A 19599-nucleotide genomic window follows, 5' to 3' on the forward strand; every position below is an offset into this window, starting at 1 on the left:
CGGGGACAGTGACAGAGCCCGCAGGGACGGAGCACGGACAGATCCCACGGGGACGGAGACAGATCCCATGGGGACAGAGTGGGGATGGGGACAGAGCCCGTGAGGACAGAGACAAACTTTGTCCCAGTGTCACTGTCTACTTTGAAGCCTGTTAATGAACTGGACTATTATTTATGTTTGATTGATGCAGACAACAATAATTTTATTTTTTGGAAAAACAAGCAAACATGCAGGCCACAGTTAGCAAAATTTGCATGTGGAATCCTGTACATCCTGCTACCAACAGTTGCACAGCATATTGTTCCTTTTTATACTTTATTAAAGGAACAATAAAAAGATTTAAATATAAAATTATAAGTGTTTGAAGATTTTGCAGATGAGAACAGAGCCCACAGGGATGGGACGGGGCAGAACCTGCAGGGATGGAGACAGGGCCTGCAGGGACGGGACAGGGATGGAGACAGAACCCACGGAGACAGGGTTGGGATGGGGACAAATTTTGTCCCCGTGTCATTCTCTAGATCAGGATGAGCTCAGTGCCAACAGTAGTCAAGAAAAGACTCTGATCTGAAGAAGGGTTACCTTCGAAAGCTAATCAAAAAATGTATTAAGTTAGTCCAATAAAAAAAGGTATCATCTTATTTTCTTCTCAATGTTTTTGTTTTATTTCTATTTATTACCTTTAAAAGTGGACTAACACTGCTACCACATCGCTTTACTCACATGTATGTGTAAATGTGTGTCTTTGTGCCTATGTGTACAGACAAAAGCAATACATATTCCCAATCACCCACTGGTAAACAATGTAATACAAAACCAAAAAATCCAGGGTAAAAGAATCTAAAAAGCCTAAATTCTCAAAAGTGAATGCAAATATTTTCTTCATAATCAGAAACACAGTGTGTGAGTAGCATTAACAGTGGGACCCTTAGAAGTGTAACTCACCCATGCGACAGAATTGTATGTATAGAACTACTAGAGAGGGTAGCCAAATGTTTTCATTCTTTGGATCCCGTCAATGCAAAAGCACCTCTGCATCTCTGCAATTCTCACAAGAGTGCAGACAAATAAACTGCCGCTGTGCACTACCAGGTCCACAACCTTATAACAACATTGCAACATAACAAAATCCACTTTTGAGAATTTAGGCTTTTTAGATTCTTTTACCCTGGTATGTGTATAGACAGACAGACAGACAGACAAGATGGATGGATAGATGGGTCCTCCCCAAGAAGCACTATTGCTTAGGCACAATGCACGTAAAACCCAACAATCTCCCATCCCCAAGCCATGAATAGACATAAAAACTGACCACCCCTCATTCCCAAACCACAGAAAGTACCCCATTCAGTTACAACAACAGGCAAGTAGGGCTGTACTGAATATTCATATTTGATTTGATTCGGCACCAAGCACATTATTCGTATTCGACCGAATAGTGATTTAAATTCAAATAAGAATAATCTGGGGTTCAATTGTGCTAAATTCTACTAAAATAAACACTTGATCTTTGATTTCACAACGTTTCTTTTATTATTTGTTACATTAAAGCTCAGTGCCCATGAATTCATGTTCAATATTTGCATTCGGCCGAATAGTAAAATATACTATTTGCTACAGCTGTACAGGCAAGTCTTAAACTTTTTCCTGAGTTGGCCTCCAACTGAACTTCCTCAAGAAGTGAATTCCACAATTGTAGTCCTGCATTTGCAAATGCTCACTGTTTGTACTGTACAGGTTCACCAAGAGGGCAGCCACAGATAACCTTGATGGATATAAGGGACCAATTTTTTATTACGATAATGAGGGCAATCCTGAAGCAAAATCAGAAGCTTAGCGGAGATTGGGTGGCAGAGCCGGTGGTGGGGGGCTGGCGGTTGGGAGGCAGGGCTAATGCTGGGCAGACTTCTACGGTCTGTGCCGTGAAAATGGCAGATACTAATCAAGGTCAGGTATACACAAAAAGTAGCACATATGAGTTATCTTGTTGGGCAGACTGGATGGACCATGTTACTATGTCTTATGCATCAAACTTGTACTGAACTCAGTAAAGCACAGGGAATCAATGAAGTTGCATTAAAAGTGGCATCACATGGTCCTTACACTTTTTCCTCAGTAGTTATCGAGCTGTGGTATTGTGGACCAGTCGTTGCAATTTTCTCCTTGGTATATCACTGTAGAGACCATTGCAGTAGTCTAGCTGCAATGTAACTTATGCATGAACCAATGCCACTAAGCTAGAGGTGCTCAATGTTGGTCCTCAAGGGCTGAAACTCAATCGGGTTTTCAGGATTTCCACAGTGAATATGCATGCAATCTATTTGCATACAATGGAAATAGTGCATGCAAATAGATCTCATGCATATTCATTTGGGGAAATCCTGAAAACCTGACTGGGCTGCAGCCCTCAAGGACTGACATTGAGCACCCCTGCACTGGCCTATGCCGTCCATAGATACCAAATTGCATATCCTTCTTAATGAACCCAATGCCGAAAGTAGATAAAACACCCCAGGTATTTGGGCTTGAAATGCAAGGCCTTCATCAAACAAAAACCCCAAAGTATGAATTGACGCTGCAATTTAACTCAGAAAACAACAAGGCAACCGATCTGCAAAATCCAACGTGGAAAACAAGCCAGCAGATCAGTATAATATCCAAAAAGACTTTATTGAAGATACCGTACATGAAACAAATGCCCGACACAGGCCGTGTTTCGCCCAACAATAGGGCTGCGTCAGGGGCTAGTCAGTCTCTTTATTAAATAAGATCGGTATCAAATTCTCTTTTGTTAGCAGACTATTCACTGATTTTCTGGTGTTGTACAGGATATGCTATTTTGTGCTGCTCAAGCTGGTTTTTTTATGAAGAGGACTTCATATATATTTGTTCTAACAGAGAATTTGATACCAATCTTATTTAATAAAGACACTGACTAGCCCCTGACGCAGCCCTATTGTTGGGTGAAACACGGCCTGTGTCGGGCATTTGTTTCATGTACGGTATCTTCAATAAAGTCTTTTTGGATATTATACTGATCTGCTGCAATTTAACTGACATCCTTGAATCTTCCTAATAGGTCTCTCTTGAACCTGGTATACCAAAATAATTACATCTTATCTGGGCTGAGCTTCAAATGATTAGAAGCTGTAGCAGATGGCTAAAGGACAGACATACATGCAACGTTTTAATAGCCAAACACGAAGCCTGGTCATAATCCACTGGAACCCTTAATTGGATGTCATCTGCTTTAGGGACTCCACTGGGCACATTCAGGAAGCTCCAATATCCAAAAAAGCACTTGTATCGCTCCATTACAATTAGAAAGGGCTGCCTGAATGAGCCCAGTAGAGTCCCTGAAGCAGATATATGAAATGAGACACCTTGTCGGACCAGTTGGCGGATTATGATCAACATTGTCATCAGCAGCTTTACTACTGTTTTTGCACCTTATTCTTTGGGGCTATTTATGATTTTTGGACATTGGGATATATAACTTGTTTAAAGAATGCTTCACATTATATGGAGGTATTAGATGTCTGATGATGTAATTAAGGGGGTCTTTTACAAAGGCGTGATAGTGTTTTTAGCACACGCTAATGATTAGCATGCTCTAAATGCTAGAGATGCCCATAGGACTGAACATAGACATAATATTGCAGATTTACAATGGCGGATAATAGATCACATTAAAGTAGGGTGGGAGGGTGGCAATGTGGAAAAGCTATTGAATTACAGAGAGCAGTTCTGGATTTTTATCATGGTCTTAATCAAGGAATTGATTGGATGACTCTTATTTGATTAAGGATTTGCATTCCTCTGTAAGGCACAATAGTCTACTAGTGAAATTAGTGTGCGAGCCTGATAGCTGTTTTGCACCGGAAATCTGATTGGCGCGGCGGATGAGTGAAGTATAAAAGTAACCATCTAGGAGATCAGCGGCCATTTTTGAAAAACCGCTGGAAGAAAACAGGTCTAGTTCCTATTAGTTAGACTTCTGCTTTAGTGGCTAGATCGAGTGAAAGTCATTTATTTTTGAAATGTATTTATTTTTGTAATCTGCTTTTCAGGAGACTACCTTGACACAGCATATTGCGAAACATGGATCTCTGTCGGTGAATCTGGGTCTCCATTATGCATGCTGAAGCTTAAAAGCTTAAATCTAAGTACTAGAATTAAATAGATACTAAGCTTTATGAATAGTTATGAAAAAAAAAGAGAAAACAAATCTTGAAAAATGTAAGCAAATAATAAGGATCAATGAGGATTACGATAACACCTCTGAATAGTGCTTGGCTCACTTAAGCTATTACTGAGGTAGTTATGCGGGTCTGATGATCCAATTAAAAAATTGAACTAGATCATGCTATTCTAAATATGACATTATTAAGGTGATACTGAAGTTGAGTATAATGAGATAATTGACTGAACGACTCCCTTCACTGTTTAAAATTTTGTATATGGCTAGTGAATACATAGGAATACATGGGCATCTCTAGTGTTTAGCACAAAGGCCGTGATAGCTCTGCATATAGCGAAGCATCTTTAAAGCAATGGTTGTTGCCAGTGGTGATTCTAGGTCAGCTGCTGCGCACCCCCCCCCCCCTCGGGTGCAACGGCGTCCATCCCCCCAGTGTGCAGCATGACACCCCCGTCCCTGGCGCATCAACCCCCCCCCCCCCCCCCCCCCCCGGGTGCATTCTTGGCTGCTGGAGGGTGCAGAGAGGAGCCGCGCGCCTGTCGGCTCCACTGGCTCCCTGCTCCCTCTGCCCCGGAACAGGAAGTAACCTGTTCTGGGGCAGAGAGAGCAGGGAACCAGTGAAGCCGACAGGCGCGCTGCTGCTCTCTGCACCCTCCAGCAGCGTGCACCCGGGGCGGACCGCCCCTACCGCCCCGCCCTTGCAACGCCAGGGGCTGTTGCTATTTTATAAGATACGGTTACTGAAGCATCTTCCCTCCATTTACACCTATTTATGATGGTTTGTCAGGCGCATAACTATACTCATGTCTCAAGTCTGAAAACGTTCTCATTTTGAGTTCAGAGACGTTGGTTTGGAAGTAGTGGTGGTGGAAGGGATTTGATTTCTATTCCAATCCGCAAACAGGTGATGCTCCAATATATATTAATTAATAACTTTTCATTATTAAATGTGGCTGATAAATCCAAAAACACTAACAGAGTGTCCTCACCTGAACTGGCAGATATTCAGACATCACCAAGTAAGGATATTAAAACTGTTTCACTCCCATGCCCCCTGTGAAAACCTGACTACCATTCTTAATATCAAAAAAATTCTGACAAAACATATCCCCATAGACTGAAAAGCACAAGGAAAAGGGGATAAAAAGTATTTTTTTTCATGCCATGCACAATTAAGCTGTAGAAACTGTTGCCAGAAGATGTGTCAAGAGGTTTGAGCAAGTTTCTGGAGGCAAAGTACATACAATATTATTAACCAGGTAACCCTGGGACAGTCACCGTTTATCCCTGGAAATAAGCTATAAGAAATAAATTTCCCTTTTTGGATTTGCCAGATACTTTGTGATAGACTGAACATTGTCAGAGATAGCCTGGCTAGATGGACCTTGGTTAGTCTAGCTTTCCTTATGTTCTTATAGGAAAGTGATGGAAGGGAAACCCAAAAGAAATGTGAGAACATTTTTTTTTTACTGAGAGGCTGTGAGCACCTGGAACAGACTCCTAGCAAGGGTAGAATTCAAGCATGCATGGGATAACTAGAGCTTCAGTGGAGAGGGGATCAGGAAGAAGACCATGCCCCTGTCTCCTTTCTCTAATTTTACTGTCTTTTCTGCTTTTCTTTGCTTGTTTTAACTTGGTTTGGGCCATGCAGTTCATTCCTTCCCCTTTGCAGGACACATCTCAGCCTAACGTGGAAATGAACTCTGTGACAATTACAACTGGTGACGCAAATGTTTTATTTTTATGCTCATAGTAACTATGTACCGTGTGTCGTTCTCGAAAATGTAAAACTAGTCTTGAACATGCAGCTCGCAGCTGGGCTGTAGACTAACCACTGTGTTTTTCAGAAACTGAGCACAGCCTTTGAACCTCCCGCTCGCTGTTGAGCATATCAATCTTCTTAAGCCCTGGCATTTACCATACCAGTGTTTTTTATCACCTGACATGCTGGTTGACATGAGGCATTATTATACCTTTTTTTTTTTTGCAAGCAAGTGCATTACCAGTTATCCAGCAAAGCGGGAGCAAGTTACATCCCCTTTAGTACAGACTGCAAAATACAGCTGCATGTGTCTCTCAGTGGACTATGGTTTTGAATGAATACACGAAATGCACAGAATGAATGCAGAGGTTTGGAGTAGGAAGAGACTTTGAATAAATGCAAAGAAATGCAAATCTATTATCCATCGAATCATACGTCCAGATAAAAATGAACGGAGAAGTGCCTGTTGACAGTGCTGCAGCTGGGTCACAATACTCACCTAATTCTTATCGTCTGATTAGAGAGAGAGGAGAGAGAGAGAGAAGGAGGGAGAGAGAGAGAGAAGAGAGGGAGAGAGAGAGAGGATGTATCCATAAAAGCCAACTTTTCAAAATGATTGGGGGTGCTAATCTCAATAGAAGTTACCCTTCCCTATACACAGTCAAGGCCCATTGGAAATTACCCTTCCCTAGACACATTCATGGAGTCAGTTCAATATTGGGGGTGCTTAAGCACCCACAGAGCCAGCTCCACAGCATCACTACAGGGGACATCTATGCAAAGAAACTCATTCATTCAGATAAGAATCACCTAAACTCTTGCATGCTTTTACAGCAAGGGCTCATACTCACCCTCTGAAGCATCTGCAGAAAGAGATTAGCTTGCCAGTTAGGGACTGGCAGACTAGAGGGCTCCCAGTGCTGTGTGCCACAGTCCAAGGGTCTCCCTCATTCTGTGAAAAAGGTTGGGAGGGGGAAAGTGGGTGTCCTGCCTCCAGTGCATAGTGTGAGAGATTTCCTCTGACCTCATGGAAGAAGGGGAGGTGGGATCTAATCCTGGTCCAGCCTCTGGAAACCCTGCTGACTGGAGCACTGGAGAGAGATATGGCTGTTCCATGACTTGGGACAGCTGGGAGGACTCTCCGGTTACTGTCACCTTTTTTGCTGCACCTGTTTTAACTCCTTCCAGACTCGGATTCAGCAATCTAGCCGTGGCAGGAGCAGTTCTGTCCAGTTACAAAAAGCAAGCTTTGTTAAACTTGGCCTATCAGTTTCTCATATCCCTGAATTCCTTCACTACCTGTTGATGACTATAATCAGATATTTCAAGCCTCGTCTGCTTAAGGGCATTTTGCATTCTCCCCTTTCATATATCTCTTTTTTTCTTACAATAAATAATATACCTTATGTGCCTCAGTATCAAAAACAGTCTTTTATTCCCCTCATTCTGAAAGAAAACATTGTACCCGAGACTTCCATAATGCCTCTTCCTTTAATCCGTTCCTGATGTTTTTAAGTGACGTGGTAGCCATGTTAGTCCACTTTTAAAGGTAATCAATAGAAATAAAACAAAACAAGATGATACTTTTTTTTTAATTGGACTAACTTAATACATTTTTTGATTAGCTTTCAAAGGTAACACACTCTTCTGGTAAAAGCAGCCCTAAGTTAGTCCAATAAAAAAGGTATCATCTTATTTTCTTTTCTAAGGGGCCCTTTTACTAAGCCGTGCTAAAAAGTGGCCTGTGGTAGTTTTAAGGTACACCGAGGCCACTTTTAGCATGGCGGTAAAATGACCGCATTTTTCTTTTTTCCTTTAATGGCCACATACTAATTTCCCTATTAACACCTGGCCATTAGCACGGGAGCCCTTATTGCCATCTATTTTGTAGGCGCTAGGGGCTCGTATGCTAATGAGCTGCTAATCAGTTGGCATGTGGCAATGAACCCACACTAACCGATAAGCGTGGGGAATGCCTACTTTCCACCCATAAACACACCCCGTGCTAAAAACTAAAACTAGAATGAAGAAAATAAGAAGCAACAGAAGCACTGTCAAGCTAGATGCAAACCATTGATAAAGAAGGCTTAAAGAGAATATGAAGAAAAACTTGCTGCGTAGACAAAAACTCAAGGTAACACCTTTTTCAGGTACATCAGAAGTAGAAGTCTGTGACGGAATCCATGGGACCGTTAGATCATGAAGGAGCAAAAGGGGCACTCAGGGAGGACAAGGCCATAGCAAAGAGATTGAATGAATTCTTTGCTTCAGTCTTTACGGAAGAAGATGTAAGAGATCTACTTGTACTGAAAATGGTTTTCAAGGGTGATGATGTGGAAGAACTGAAAGAAATCTCGGTGAACCTGGAAGATGTACTGAACCAAATTGACAAGTTAAAGAGTGATAAATCACCTGGACCAGATGGTATACACTCAAGGGTACTGAAAGTACTCAAACATGAAATTGCTGATCTGCTGTTAGTGATCTGTAACCTGTCATTAAAATTGTCCATAGTACCTGAAAATTGGAGGGTGGCCAGTATAACACCAGTTTTTCACAAGGGTTCCAGGGGTGATCCGGGAAATTACAGACTGGTAAGCCTGACATCAGTGCTGGGCAAGATAGTGTAAACTATTATAAAGAATAAAATTACAGAACACATAGACAAATATCATTTAATGGGACAGAGTCAGCATGGGTTCAGCCAAAGGAAGGCTTTCCTCACTAATTTGCTTCATTTCTTTGAAGGCATGACTAAACGTGTGGGCAATAGAGAGACGGTTGATGTAGTGTATCTAGAGTTTCAGAAAGCTATTGACAAAGTTCCTCATGAGAGACTCCTGAGAAAATTAAAAAGTCATGGGATAGGAGGCAATGTCCTTCTGTGGATTAGGAATTGGTTATTGGACAGAAAACAGAGGGTAGGGTTAAATGGACATTTTTATCAATGGAGGGTGAATAGTGGAGTGCCATAGGGATCTATACTGGGACCCATGCTATTTAACATATTTATAAATGATCTGGAAATTGGAATGATGAGTGAGGTGATTAAATTTGCAGATGGCATAAAACTATTCAAAGTTGTCAAAATACATGTGGATTAGGAAACAGGAAGACTGGGCATCCAAATGACAGATGAAATTTAATGTGGACAAATGCAAAGTGATGCACATTGGAAAGAATAATCTGAATCATAGTTACCTGATGCTAGGGTCCACCATAGGGGTCAAGAAAAAGGTCTAGGTGTCATTGTAGACAATGCACTGAAATCTTCTGCCCAGTGTGCAGGGGTGGCCAAAAATGCAAACAGGATGCTAGGAATTATTAGGAAAGGGATGTAAAATAAGACCAAGATTATTATAATGCCTCTGTATTGCTCCATGGTGCAACCTTACCTTGAATATTGCATTCAATTTTGGTTGCTGTATCTCAAAATATATAGCGGAAATAGGAAAGGTTCAAAGAAGAGCAACCAAAATGATAAAGGGGATGGAACTCCTCTTGTATGAGGAAAGGCTAAAGAGGTTAGGGCTCTTCATCTTGGAAAAGAAACAGATGAGGGGGGGGATATGATTGAGGTCTATAAAATAGTGAGTGGTGTAGAATGGGAAAAAGTGAATCGATTTTTCATTTTTTCAAAAAGGACAAAGACCAGGGGACACTCAATGAAATTACATGGAAATACCTTTAAAACAAATAGGAGGAAAAATAGTTAAGCTCTGGAAATCTTTGCCAGAGGAGATAGTAACAGCAGTTAGTGTATCTGGTTTTAAAAAAGGTTTAGACATGTTCCTGGAGGAAAAATCCATAGTCTGTATTGAGGCAGGCATGGGGCTATTCTTATGTTCTTATGTTATCTATCCCAACTGACTGTACCATGCATCTTGTCCCCACCTATACATCCGCACTTGGTCCAAGCTGTATTGTAGAAAAGCATTAGCATCATATCTATGTTAGTTGAATGTTCTAATGCATATTTATTAGGTGTACCATCAGTTTTATGCTGACATTGTATTTTATCTCTGTTATTTGAATTTCAGCAGTGTTAAATGTTTATGTTTTGATCCTGTCTCATGGTAGTCCTATTATTAGGTTTCAGGGGCCCTTTTACAAAAGCTCGCTGTAAAATGGCCTGCGGTAGTGTAGACACGTGTTTTAGCGTGCACGCAGAATCATTTTTCAGCACACCTGTAAAAAATGCCTTTTTTAAATTTTTGCTGAAAATGGACGTGCGGCAAAATCAAAATTGCCATGCATCCATTTTGGGTCTGAGACCTTACCGCCAGCCCTTGACCTAGCGGTAAAGAATCTGGGCAGTAATGACCTACGCGCGTCAAATGCCACTTGGCGCACGGCCATTATGCGTGCCCGAAAATAAAATATATTTTTCAGATGCGCATATCGGATGCGTGCCAGAAATGAAATTACCGCATCAGCCACGCGGTAGTCGAGCGGTAACTCCATTTTGGCACGTGTTGGACGCGCATAGACGTTTACGCGGCTTAGTAAAAGGACCCCTTGATGTTTCCTGTCCCAGGACTCTCACTGCACACCTTAATGCATACCGTTAAAATGGAGTTATAAAAAGCAATATGATATTACAGAACAAAAGTAAGATATAATCCAATGATCCACTAGTCTCCCCAGTTTGTCCAGGGAGCAGGGGCGTAGCCAGACTTCGGCCGACCCCTCCTGCCCCGCCATTGCCCCCTGCCACCGACCCTCTCGACCCCCCTCCCGCCGCCAATCCACCATCGCCTACCTTTGCTGGCGGGGGACCCCAACCCCCGCCAGCCGAGGTCCTCTTCTTCTCGCAAAAGGCTTCCTTCTGTTTCTGACGTCCTGCATGTTGTAAGTGTAGGACGTCAGAAACAGAAGGAAGCCTTTTGCGAGAAGAAGAGAACCTTGGCTGGCGGGGGTTGGGGTCCCCCACCAGCAAAGGCAGGTGACGGTGTCGGCAGGTTGGCGGCAGGAGGGGGGTCAGGCGGGTCGGCAGGGGGGTCCAGGGCCAAATCTACGAGGGCCCAGGCCCCCCTGGCCCCACATAGCTACGCTATTGCCAGGGAGCTGCTGTAAATGCTCTGTCTCCCTTCCCTCCTCCTTCCTTTCCCATCCTTAAATTATCTAGAGGGGGAGGAGAGGTGGAAGACAAGAACTGTTTGAAACTGGATCATTTGAGTTCGAACAGATTTGGGGGCATGGGGGCTGTAATTTATAGTGTGCTTTCCATAACACTGCCCTGTTCCTGACCTTAATGCTCCGTCTTCTCCTGCCAAACCAAGAATAGCCCAAGTGCTGACAAAATATAGAACAGAAATGGGAAAACTTTATATTCTGATTGGCACATCCAGCCCCACAGTAGGAAAATCCAATGTCATTACCGGCTGTCTGAAGAGCACAGGTGCTCGGTGTGGTTTCTAACCGTTGCTAGCACCAAACCTTTCCACAAGCTTCGAAACTATATGTGGAGGATAGCTTTGGAAAGGTTTCCTATGTGCAAAAGCCAGGCTTACAAATAAAAGCATGTTATTCAAAATCTGCCACCATATTCACAGGTAGGGAGCGATCCTATTACTACCAGTGTGTGTGCAAGGCAGACATGTTCAGAGGCAAAGCTGGACAGAGTTTGAAGTGTATAATACTGTAGTTGCAACATGCAGAGTATATATATATATATATATATATATATATATATATATATATATATATATACCAGCAAACATGCATGCATTTGTGCCTCCTGAGTAAATGTACATAATACACACATGCCTTCTGCCACTGGTTCCAAAAATAAGCAATAGTTTTAGAAGGGAAAATACATATGGATTTACATTTCTAAACTCGTTGCTTTCTGAAATGTACTGGCCACATCCATTTATGTAGTTGATTGTACAATTAACTTCTATAAGCAAAAGATCTAGTCCTTTCTGAATTTTTCTTTAAAGTATAGTTCATGATAGAACTTGGAAAATTAAGGAATAATGAGTAGGGGATGACAAAGCCTGGGAGGGTGAAAAGACTCCCGTTTTTTTTATCAAGATTGGTTGCACTGTCAGGTAGAGGGGCATAATCGAACGAGAACGCCTATCTCCATGGGTGTCTATGTCCGAAAATGGGTACGTGAAGAGGCGGGACGGACCGTATGTTCGAAAAAATTGACGTTTTTCAGCTGGGCGTTTGTTTTTTTTAGCGATAATGGAAACTAAAAACGCCCAGCTCAAAAACGTCCTAATCCGAGCCATTTGGTCATGGGAGGGGCCAGGATTCGTAGTACACTGGCCCCCCTGATATGCCAGGACACCAACTGGGCACCCTAGAGGTCAGTGCGGTGGACTTCAGAAAAAGCTCCCACATGCATAGCTCCCTTACCACGGGTGCTGAGCACCCAACCCCCCTCCCCCAAAACCCAGTACCCACAAATGTACAACACTATCATAGCTCTTAGGGATGAAGGGGGCACCTACATGTGGGTACAGTGGCTTTTGGAGACCTCCTATTTACCAGCACAAGTATTACAGGTAGGGGGGTGGGCCTGGGTCCACCTGCCTGAAGTACACTGTGGTACCCACTAAAAGTGCTCCAGGGACCTGCATATACGCAGGCCTCTAGGACTTATTGCTGCTATATAACCTTGGCACACCAGTTGACACCTGAAGACTAATCTCTCCGAAAACGTCCTTTATTGGAATAAGCATGCTTACTCACAGTTAACTGCAGATCAGAGGTTGTGCCCCACTGGCAACGAGTCTCCCTGGTACTGAGATGAGCAGTAGGTCAGAGCTGGCAGAATGCTGTACAATGCCCTCTTTCAGCCACATTCAAGGTAAGAACTAAGTTCTGTAACGTGGCTAACACGTGAAAGGGATCTAAAACTGGCTTACAAAAATGGCCACTACCTCATGGACTACCGGAAACAAAACAGGGCACACTCTGACCCAGTAAGCAGGGGGAAAAGCACCATGGGAGTAGAGCCTACCAACTACCAACATCGTGAGCATTTGCCACAAGCTAGTAGAATCACGGAGCCCAATACCCTACACCCACATAACAGAAAAGGTGTCACACTCACCCGAGAGCCACATCAGAACCAGGGAAAGGCTGTCACAGGATAGAACACATTCTGCTGTCATGGAGGTGGGTACGGCATTTGAGGGTGGCATAGAGGCTGGAAAAAAGTTTTTAAAGTGTTTTTTTTTTGTGGGAGAGGGTTAGTGACCACTGGGGGAGTCTGGGGAGGTCATCCCCGATTCCCTCTAGTGGTCATCTGGGCAGTTGGGGCACTTTTTTGGGACTTGTTCGTGAAAAAAAAGGGTCCAAAAAAGTGACCCAAAATCGTGGTAAAAACGCCTTTTTTTTCGATTATCAGCTAAAGACGCCCATCTCTCCTCAGCCGATAACCACGCCCCAGTTCCGCCTTCACCACACCTCCAACACGCCTCCGACAACTTTACCCGTTTCCGCGACGGATTGCAGTTGGAAACGCCCAAAATCGGCTTTCGATTATACCGATTTGGGCGCCCACGGGAGAAAGACGCCCATCTCCCGATTTGGGTCGCAATATAAGCGTTTTTCTCTTTCGATTATAAGCAGGATATTATATTAAGGAGTATATTTAATAATAATGCACAATAATGGTTTTATGATATACTAATGCTGTAGCACATGTTAGGAAATCAGACTGGAAAATTCAACAGTCTGATTACAGACTCGGAATCACTGTCCTTCAAATGCGTATTTATAACATACTGCTATAATATTCTTTGTAGTAGAGAAACCACAGAATTTGAACAATTATTTACTTCAGATGCCCCTAGTAAAGGTTTAGTTTCAAAGATTTATACTAAAGGATTGAATGAGGGAGTAAAGACGTTGAGGAAAACTTGGGAAAGTGATAACAGATTCTTGACAGATTAAGAAGGGGGAATCTGTTAGTGTAAATATTGAAGAAAACAGCTATAAGTTGTAACAGAGATGATACTATAAAGCCTGGTAAAATGGGGTACTTGAGCATTTGAGATTTGGTGACAAAACACTGGCCAAGGATACAGAACAAAAAAATCTTGCAGAAAAAATGTGCCACAAAGAGAACAGCGAAGGTGACTCAAAGAGACGATGATGCTGTGTGTGGTCTAAAAGGTTTATTGATCAACAAGAATGACTCTATGGTCAACACAACGACTCTACACAGCCGTATTTTGGCCTATCGGCCTGCCTCAGGAGTCTGCCTGTGTTGTATAGATGAGTGAGTAGATGCCATTGGCTGTATATATCTCAAGCTAAATCACTATGGATCTGCTGCAATCTCGTAGAAACTGGTTCTAGAGCAGATCCATAGTGATTTAGCTTGAGATATATACAGCCAACGACATCTACACACTCATCTATATAGCACAGGAAGACTCCTGAAGCAGGCCGATGGGCCAAAGCATGGCTATATCGAGTCATTGTGTTGACCACAGAGTCATTATTGTTGATCAATAAACCTTCTGGACAAAACAGTGGCTCCAGATTTTGAGGATACATTGATCCAGTCATAGCTCTGATTTCCCTATTATGTTCCCTGTGAAAAGTAAGACTACAATCCACGTATGCAGTGGCGTAAAACCAGGACTGGATCAGCTTATTCTGAAATTCTGGAGCCAGCTGGAAGCCTTAAACTTAAAACCCTTAGTTCAGTGGTCAGTGATAAAGTCAAATTTTATCAGAGAGGGAGAAAGCCCAGACTGACAGCATAGCATCTCAGAATGAAAGTGTGTCCTCTGCTCCCTTTATCTCCAGCTCTCATCTCCAGAACCCTTCAGTACACCACTGTGATCATAAATTGCCAGGCAGCCTATAAAGTTTTAATAAACTAGTTGGAAGAAGAAATTGGGTCCTAAAACCAGTTTTATCATAGAGGATCCAGTAGAAGAGCTACACACTTTGGAACACAGACTTTCCATGATTGTAGCGGGCAAGTTAATGGCTGGTTGAAGAGCAAACCCAAAAATAGACTATAATTTAATAAGAATCGTGATCTTTATTCGAAAGAGCACTTTTCCTGTGAGTATTGAAACCCACATGTACATGTATCTAATCACCAGCACACCAAGGAAACATTTTCCTCCCTACAAATTGATAAATACTGAACTACCTTCTGCAGCTGTATCTGTAAGCAGCTTCCGGAACGAAAGCCAGTTGTCAATGACTGAGGAGACCTCACCATCTCTGATACATTTTCCCACTTCTTCTTGATCGTGTTTAGAGATTTCTATGAACTATCACCAGTTTTTAATTTTTCTTTAACTTCTTTCTCTTATTATCTTTCATTTTCTCTGTCCTTTGGTCTCACCTTCCATTGCCTCAAGTATAAAGTTAGATTCTAAGCCTTCCAGGGACAGGTAAAAATACCTACCATACCTGAATGTAACTTTGAGCTACAACTGAAAAAGGTATAAGCTATATCCAAAATACTATCTCTTCCTTTCCCCTTCTTGTCTTTCTTCTTTCACTCTCTATCTTTTGAATCTCTTTGGAAATTGTAACATTTCTCTCCTACATTTACCCTCTCTCTATCTTTCTTTATAACATTCTGTATTGTTCTTTCTTAAACCCATCAACTCTGCATTCTTTTCTTTTTTTTTTAATTTCTTTGTTTAAGTCTTGTTTTCTTGTCCCTTTCTTCTTCCCAAATGTTCTCCTGCTCTTTTGTTACTCTGTCTTCTGTCTCTCTCCTCTTACGAGCTCAGGGAGGAGAAAGGACTCTGAGCAGACAGGTGCTCCTTGTTTGTTTAGACATGTTTTTCTCCTTCTGGGAGAAGGAAGGCAGCAGTTGCCTAGGACAGAGACCCAAGGGTGCACTGCAGAGCAGCTGTTTGCCTTCACTGCGTCTGCACATATTGCTTCCACCCAATGTGGATTGTCAAAATAGAGCACAATAGGTACAATTATACTCAAGAAGATTCAGACCAGAATGTTTCTTATCTATTTCATACACCTACATCTCCTCACCCTGACCTCCTCACAAGTTAAAGCCAAGTCAACAACCTAACTCCCCTGTTTAATAAGCCATTCTAGCAGCTGCTGGTGCATTAGTGCCAACACAGCCTATTCACTTTGAATGGGTTGTGTCGGCATTGCCACATGGCTTAGTAAAAAGGGGGGTAAATGAGAACTTCATAGTTTAACTGTTTGTTTTTTTTGTTTAATTAAAAAAATGCTTTTAAAAAACAAGCAGAGAGCTAAACACTCCCGTGAAATCATGGTTTTGGCTGAATATGAACTTCAACGGACTGAGGGAGTGTCAAGTGAAGTCAAGTCAACACTCGAGCACTAGCAGGACAGTCCTTTAGTTGGTAGGGCAGTCCTACAGGTGTTGCAGTGGCCATGGCAAGGGCATCCATACTGAGTCTCTTCCAATGCCATTGGTCCTGAGCAGTTGCAGTAAAATGGAAAGAAATAGAGATGTTCAATATTCCCCATTAGCATCCTTGATCCCAATGAAACTGTGCTTATCGTATTTCTGTGGTGAGAAGGGAATCACCATTACCTTTGGAGGCTTTCATACCACCATTAAAGCACAATAATCAACTCCATCCACACAAAGACTCTCCACCTCCAGTCTCCATCCCTTTAGCCCACATACACAAAGAGACCAATATATAGCTGGTTTGGCTTCCTGAGTCTTGATGTGTCTTTGTTTTGGGGGGCTTTTTGGACTGATTTTTTCTGGTAGGTTCAAATGAGAACTGTAGTGTGGCTGTTCTGGGGTTATCATGATTATTGTAAATGTAGTTTTCATGTCCCTGGAAATAAGAGATTATATAGCAAGTCATCCAATGAATGTTCATGCTTTTAAAATAGACGTGTCTGCTTACTGAAGCTTTTCAGTTTGAACAGGGGACAAATAGTCTTGGTTTATTCCATGCCAGTCTGTTCAAACCGGCTCCTCTACTTTTGTTCAGCTTCAGTGCTTGGCTATTAAAGTGGTTCCTGTAGAACCAGATCTTCAAACATAAGATAGGCTTTCAGTGATTCTGGAAGGTTGAAGGACTCAATGGTGTGAAGCCTCTGGTAGCCAAGGGTAGCCCGGATTTGTAAACGACTGAGGTGTTTCAGGGAGCGAGGCTGGTGAGAACAGGATTCAATCCAGGATATCAATGCTGTCTGGGAGGCGAGGCGCTTGGGAGGTGACCCGGTTTTCTGAAAAGTACAGAAGTCAGATGAGAAACATAGGGCCGGTTTTCCAGTTGGTTGGTTCACTGGATTAAGTTCAGTGCTGGCGCCAGCTTCTTAACTGAATCCATATGTTCAATACCCTCTCTGAAAAGGTAGTGATATTGAATATATGGATAGTATGGTGTCTGTTCTCTTAGTCAACAAAACTCTCCCAGTATCAGCAAAAAGCAAGTTAGACAGGGCCTATCAATTTACCCACATCCATTATTCTCAGTACCGCAATGCAGAGACAGAGCTGAAGTGAAAATTAAACAATAAAATGGAGGAAAAAAGCTTCAGAGCCCCACCTCCAGCAGTAAATTTTACTGAGGCTTTACAGACAATTACTTCAGAAGTATAACCCCCCCCCCCCCCCCACCCGTGAATAATTCACACTCAGCTCTGTACAATGCAGAAATTACAATGAAAAAAATTATTAGAACCAGAAACATATCTTATCTGTTTTAACTGAGGGCTCGGGCCCACCGATGGTGGCCAACGTTTCGTTGAACTGCTGCTTCAGGGATTACTGGGACCAACCTTACTAACCATGGTTGCTTGAAAATCACACCACTTCAATATGGTATCAGCTTGGGGGGGGGGGGGGGGGGTACTGAGTCTTCAGTTAAAACGGATAAGTTATGTTTCTAATGATTTTTTTTCACTATAATTTCTGCATTGTACAGAGCTGAGTATGAATTATTTACTGGGTCTTTTTATGACTATGAAGTAATTGGCCATGAAGCCTCGCCAAAATTTACAGCTGGAGGTGGAGCTCTAAAGCTTTTCTCTCCATCTTAGTGATTAATTTTCATTTTAGCTATGTCTCTGCATTGTGTATTAAGCGTAAGAAATGTGCATAAATTGATAGGCCTTGTCTAGCTTCCTTTCTAATGACATTAGCAGAGTTTTGTTAGTAGATAGTTCTTTTATTTTTCCCTTCCTCTTTATATTACAAAGTCTGTGCTATTAGCCCATTTATACAGACAATATCTGGCTGTTTAGTAATTTCAATGGCCAAATATTTTCTGTATAATATTTACAAATCTATGAATAAACAAACTAGGGGCCCTGTTTGTAAGGGGCGTAGCCAGACTTCGGCGGGAGGGGGGTCCAAAGCCCAAGGTGAGGTGGCACATTTTAGTCCCCCCCCCCCCGTCCCTTTCGACCCCCCCACTCCCGCCGCCGCCAATTTTGCCCCGCCACTGCCAGGTACCTTTGCTGGCGGGGGTCTCCAACCCCCGCCAGCCGAATTCCCCTTCAGCGCTGGTCTCCGAGTTTGGCGCATTCGCTGATCTGGATTCTGTTTCTGTGAGTCCTGACGTCCTGCACGGTCCTACATGCAGGACTTCAGGACTCATATAAACAGAATCCAGATTAGCAACGCGCCGGAGACCGGCACTGAAGAGGACTTTGACTGGCGGGGGTTGGGGATCCCCGCTAGCAAAGGTACCTGACAGTGGCAACGGGGGAGGGTTGACGGTGGCGGGAGGGGGGGGGTCAAATGTGGCAGGGGAGGGTCGGTGGCAAGGGGGGTGAAAGCAGGGGGGCCAGGGCTAAATCTGTGGGGGCCCATGCCCCTGTGGCCACACCTAGCTACGCCCCTGCTGTTTACTAAGGTGTGCTAGCGTTTTTAGTACACACTAAATAATTAGTGTGTGCTAAATGCTAGAAACACCCATATATTCTTGTGGGTGTCCCTAGCATTTAGCATGCGCTGAATCCGCTAGCGCGCCTACATCACGGCTTAGTAAATAGGGCCCTAGCTGTTTTCCTGCAGTTGGTAAACACATAATTTGCTTTGAATAGTGGTCTGATAGTAGATAATGGCAGATTCAGACCATTTGACCCATTCAGTCTGCCCAGCAGCTGCGTACTGAGGGTGGGGCTGTGGGGGCGGTCCGCCCCGGGTGCACGCTGCAGGAGGGGTGGAAGGAGCAGCCGCGTGGCTGTCAGCTCTGCCGGTTCCCTGCTCCCTCTGATGTTACTTCCTGTTCCAGGGCAGAGGGAGCAGGGAACCGGCGGAGCTGACAGCTGCGCAGCTGCTCCCAGCACCCCAGGAGGTAAGAGCAATGCACCGGGGGGGGGGGGGGGAGGAGGGGGTTGGAGGTGATGCACCAGAGGGAGTGACTGCAAGGGGTGTTGATGCTGCACCCGGGTGGGGAGAAAATGCTGCACCTGGGGGGGGGGGGGGTGCGTAGTGGAGATCTGTCCCGAGTGGCAGTCGACCAAGGAGCACCACTGCTGCCCGGTCACAAACTGGATCAAAGTGCAAATGGAAAACATTGTCAAACACGAAAATCTAGCATCTTAGAACATAAGAGTAGCCATACTGGGTCAGACCAATGGTCCATCTAGCCCAGTATCCTGTTTTCCAAACAGTGGCTAAGCTTCCGTTATTATTATCCACTATTTCCTCTTTTCTACCCAATCTAGGGTG

At 43.3% G+C, this 19599-nt stretch overlaps 1 protein-coding gene across 1 annotated transcript in view; it reads right to left on the reverse strand.

Moving 5' to 3' along the window:
• Positions 1-6873, reverse strand: part of LOC115473284 (SRSF protein kinase 1-like) — a 44348-nt gene extending 37475 nt beyond the window's left edge. Inside the window, exon 1 of the mRNA XM_030208111.1 lies at positions 6815-6873. Within this exon, the coding sequence (XP_030063971.1) occupies positions 6815-6826 (12 nt within the window). The 5' untranslated portion in view covers positions 6827-6873. The remainder of the gene's footprint in view (positions 1-6814) is intronic.
• Positions 6874-19599: the final 12726 nt, after the last annotated feature.

The sequence above is a fragment of the Microcaecilia unicolor genome, chromosome 6 (assembly GCF_901765095.1).
Source record: "Microcaecilia unicolor chromosome 6, aMicUni1.1, whole genome shotgun sequence".
Lineage (NCBI taxonomy): Eukaryota > Metazoa > Chordata > Amphibia > Gymnophiona > Siphonopidae > Microcaecilia > Microcaecilia unicolor.